The sequence below is a fragment of the Chaetura pelagica genome, unplaced genomic scaffold (assembly GCF_000747805.2).
Source record: "Chaetura pelagica isolate M959 unplaced genomic scaffold, ChaPel_1.0 scaffold343, whole genome shotgun sequence".
Lineage (NCBI taxonomy): Eukaryota > Metazoa > Chordata > Aves > Apodiformes > Apodidae > Chaetura > Chaetura pelagica.
This window is the reverse complement of record NW_009952873.1, coordinates 796,596-801,581: the sequence shown is the minus strand read 5'-3', so window position 1 is coordinate 801,581 and position 4,986 is coordinate 796,596. Positions and strand designations below refer to the sequence as shown.

Below are 4,986 nucleotides of genomic sequence, written 5' to 3'. Positions count from 1 at the left end.
ACCTTGTTAGATGTGTTTCAATTTATGAGGAACCAGTCTTTGAATTTAGGCAGAAAAAAAATCTGGCAAAAATTAAATTTCAGTGTAGGACAAGAACAGCCAGATGGAATGCAAACCAGAAATTCAATCACATAAGTGTAAGAGTAAGAAGAAATACGTTTGGAGCTCTCTTTCTTCTATCAAGGTAAATAAAATACTGTAAATATTTTGTACCACACTATTCAGTTTTACCACTGGAATGGTAATGAATTCACAAAAACAGAAAATTTGTTTATAGAATCCCAAGTAAAATCCAATATTCATGAAAAAGAGTGGAAACCATAAGTTGTCATGTAGAACATCTACATGCGAGGACCACACCACCTTTCCAGGCAGGAGGTAATTCAGGGTAGCCACCTGCCATGAGTGCCATCAAAACTCAAGTTTGTTGAATTCATGGCTATGAAAAATAATTTAAGACTACTGCATTAATGGAAAATCTGCAATTTTAAGACCCTCTGATATGGCCAGTGTATGCTTTGCAACTCCAGCAGACACTCCCTCTACACATCTCATCTGCACCAAAGAGGGAAGATGAGATAATATTCTGAACCCAGCAATGCATATGCAATCAATGAACAATTAAACCAAGCAGTAAAAAGCAGGTGACTGGAAAACATGGAACCAAGGCTTACAGTGTACCAAGAAATGTCCTTACACTTAAAAAAATTATAATGCACTCCAGAATCCATTTGTTCAGGCAATCCATGTACAACAGAAGGCACTGTTATCCATACAAATCTATCAATTCTGCACAGCAAAAACCTGAGAAGTGCAACTCAATTAGATGCAGCCTGGCCCCTCCCAGTCATTCAGGTTCCTTGAGGACAAATGTTTCCTTTCAGTCCATCAAATTATAAAAACACCACAAGAGTTTGTGAATTACAGTAGCTGGTTAGAAAAAGCATTCTGGTGGGGGAAGCACACTGCTATTTTCCAGAAAACCTTCAGCAGCATTAAATTACCCTCCCCTATCACTCAGAAGTCACGATGATTTCAAGAAAATGCAATGATGAGACCCTTCCCATTGACCTTTGTAGCTGATCCTTCAGTTGCCACCAGCAGTACCTCCAGCAAAGTTAAATGCTGTGATCAGTCCTTTGTTGTCAAATGTGTAGCCACTTTGTTGCTCTATTGTCTTAGTCTCTGGAATACAAAGAACAGAAAAGATATGAAAAATAGCCTAAAGAGAACACTTTTGCCAGAGACAATACAACTCAGTTAAGAATGCAAAGTTGTGGAAAAAACTCTTGAGTCAAAATGCCATTCTCTCAATGCAGTGACAGTAATAAATTACACTCAGATTATTCTAAATGCATAAGCACTCTCACAGTTCTACAACTGAACTGAGAAATTAATCCTTTACAGAATCAGTCTATATTACCCTATTCTGCTTGCTTTTTCATTAGATCTGAATTTATTTTCCATAATGCAAGCTTTCTAAACATCTGAAAGCTCACATTGACTGTGAAGGCAATGTTAGTGGCTAAAAAGTTATAAAACTGCTCAACTAATAATAATCCATAGTTATCTTCATCATATGCCTAGCTGACAGCCAGATATTGCCTTGATTTGCTCTTCATTTCAAATGACAGTTTGTGCAAAAAACAAGTTGTACCCTGTTCAAATAGCAGTACAAATTAATGAGAAAGACATTAATTAGAAGCTACAGTAATCTGAGTAACATATACTTCCAGACAAGGGATAATATAACTTGTATATACTACTCATGCTTCTCAGGATATGTTAATTAGCACACAGACTTATTCTCTCTTTTGTTCCAGATGAGATGCAGTTCCAGCACCCCTGCAACAGGTAAAATGGCCCCAGAGAGATGACTCACGTGCAGCATTTCGTCGGTGTTCTGCTAATGTGTAGATTTCCTGCAGCTGTTTCTTCTGATCCTCACTCAACGGCGCTGTCAGCGAGTGGTACCAGGCTGCGTCTCGGCTCTGCACCGCTGCCGGAACAGGAGCGGATGGAAAGTGATGAGCAGGCTACAATGCAAGTTAACTTCAGACAAGCAAAATGAAACACACAGAATTCCTGGTTGGTTTTCAAACAGGATTTGTACTGCAAAACAGGTTCAGTAGTCCTGTCAGTTTTCTTACCACAGAATCCCCACTGTAACAGAGACAATCCTTTTTGGGGAACTTAATTACATCCTCTGCTTTCTGAAATAAAAAGTTAACTATGAGGCCATTATTCATGGACAATGCTCAAAACTAAAAGCAATAGGATTAGCCAAAGAGGAAAAGGAGAAAATAGTTTCTCCATTATGATTTCAGCATATATAAAGTGACAAATATTTCTATATATAGGAGACCCTCTAGTGACTGAGCCCCACTTATTTAGGCTGTGATTAAAAAGTTCTGAAAGAGAACATGAGGAGGATTAATCTCCAGCTGTATTTGCTACCATTTGTTTTTTGAAGTACTTGTAAGTAAAAAAATAATATAAATAACATTAGAAAGGGAGACCACATTTTCCAGCTTCAATAATCTAAACTACTACTTGTCACAAAGAAGAGGGTTTTTCACTGTGATGACCATAAACAGCTCCAAACTATTTCAATCATGCTATATCATTCTGCAAACACATACTTAAAAGTGCTTGTGTAAAAAACTGGTATTCATCAACACCATTTTCAAGGTCAAGAGGTGTGCTGAACCCTTCAAGAGCAGTCTCTTCCAATGCATCTTCATCCCAGTCATCATCATCATCATCTTCATCCTCTTCTTCTCCACCTTCACCATCAACTCCTCCTCCTCCACCATAGTTCTCCTGCATTGCCTGGCTCAATTCATATGTCTCCTCCTCGTCACTTGGTATCTCTTCTGCAAAAGCATTGATGTGTTTTGTAAAAGAAAGTTTAAAAAGTATAAGAAGACTGACTTATGGATGAAAGCCAATTTAAATAAATCTAGGTTTTGGCTAGAAAGGGGACCTTCTCTTAACACCCTTCCCCCAAAGTCTTAGAAGAATTGGAAAAATGAAGCTGTTAAAATGCTTTCTACACTCAAGCTCAGTTGAACTGATGTTTCTAAGCACACCTGGGGAATGTGAAACTGCAAAATTTTTTCTTTGTTCATTTATGCAGTCATTGTGCAATTACAGGATCTAAAAAATTTGAGAAAATGTGTCTTTGACAGAGTGTTTCATCACTGTACTTTTAAAATTACAAATAGAGACTTGCGCAGACTTCATAAATTGACAAAAAAAAAAAGAGAAAACCAGATGTAGGTCAAATGTCTGCCTGCTATTCTTCAGTGCTCCTTTATTTGAACAAACTTAAAATAGCATCTTTGGCTTAGCTTTACCTTCCATTCCGCTTATGAAACAACTATTACAACCTGAATTAAATACAGTTCCAACATGCAATTCTAAACACTGCTATTTCTTACTTGAAGAAATGTATTTCTGATTTATAATCAAGATTTTAAAAATTTCCCTCCAGTTCCAAACCTTCAGCTTTTCCTGTGTGAACAATTTAGAAGAGATAAAGATGACTATATCTTCAACAAGCAGGGACTGAATCACAGGACAGAGATTTGAAAATTACTGTGCTCTTTCCATACTGTGTTTCTATGCATTGAGAATTAACTCTGCAATTCCATTACTGTAGAATCATGTGTAAAAAAATGGGTGAATTACAGAATATGCTTACATTTGATCTAATTTTCAGAGCTCAAACCATCTATCTCCAGTTTCAAGTCCAATACAGCCAGAAATATCTGCCTGCAGTGATGGGTAAAATTCAGTCTCCACAATTCCCTCCACAAGTTATTCTCTGATGTTTTTCCTCTTCCAGCAGACACAGCAGTAAGAGGTCTGTCTACTCTAGGAACCTCAGCTGTCTCAAACCCCAATTTGCAAATCACTTTCCATTTGGACCCAGGAGACTTGCTAGAATTTCCTTCAAAGTTCAACCAAACAGGTCTTTCAAATAGTTGGGTACTAGGAACAACTTCTTTTCACAAATCAAGAATATAACCAGTGCAGTCCTGGCAAACTCCTGTTGCCTGCGTGAGAAGACAGAGCACATAACCCAGAAGAGTGGACTTGCAGGTTTTATTGCTGCTCTTAAACCAATACTACCTTTGCACAAAGTGTTAGCTCTTATACACTATAATGTTTTTATTACATTTTGGGAGGTAAAATCAATTCCTAAGATGAACTTTCAAGAACCCAGTAAGCCGAGCTATTTTCAGCAGCCTAATGAGTCTTATAAATGAACTGCAATTTCTTACCCCCTTTAAATTAAATCCAGACAAAATCCACAATGTGAAAAGGGGAGATTTTACCATTATCTTCTGCAACGTGTTTTTCATCTTTAGCATGATCCTCATGTTCTGTGAGTTCTCGTGAGGCGCAAACTTGTTTTAAACCCAGGAAGAGGAGAAGGATTGATGGGACAATCTGGGCAGCAACAGCATCCACTGCAGGTGGTCGGTTCTGCAATTCCATTAAGATGCTCAGTCCTATTATACACATCTTTCTGTCATGGAGTCTGAAAAAACACACACTTGTTATACAAAAAAATAGATTTTCACTGCAAGGATATGTAGAGATCATTAAAGCCCTCATTCTTGACATGGCAGAAGACAATGTCACAAAGAATAAGTTCCAAGTCCCTAAACACATTCTTTCCTTTGTTCTGAATACAAGTTCTCCATCTAAAAAGTACTCATCCAATAACCATTACATACCTTTCCAGCACTGGTCAAATTCTTGTAACAACTGTTTCTGATTACCAAATGCCAAGTTTGTAATTCTAAATAAATACTGTTTCATAATTATGTAGAATATCTTGTCTTTAATAAAGCATTCGATACAGATTATCATCATTAAATAGGATGGAAAATTAATTTGCCTTGGCTCCGAGAGTAGTACTGCTGTAGGGATTGAAATTAGCAAAAGACTATCAGAGAAATGATAAGCAGGAAT

The 4,986-nt window shown here is 37.3% G+C and overlaps 1 protein-coding gene across 1 annotated transcript in view; it reads right to left on the bottom strand.

The window, feature by feature from the left end:
• Positions 1-472: 472 nt before the first annotated feature.
• Positions 473-4,986, bottom strand: part of IPO8 (importin 8) — a 55,222-nt gene continuing 50,708 nt past the window's right edge. The window contains exons 23-26 of the mRNA XM_009995215.1: positions 4,344-4,549; positions 2,643-2,876; positions 1,883-1,999; positions 473-1,185 (exon numbers count right to left, since the gene is read on the bottom strand). Coding sequence (XP_009993517.1) covers positions 1,088-1,185; positions 1,883-1,999; positions 2,643-2,876; positions 4,344-4,549 — 655 coding nt within the window. The 3' untranslated portion in view covers positions 473-1,087. The remainder of the gene's footprint in view (positions 1,186-1,882; positions 2,000-2,642; positions 2,877-4,343; positions 4,550-4,986) is intronic.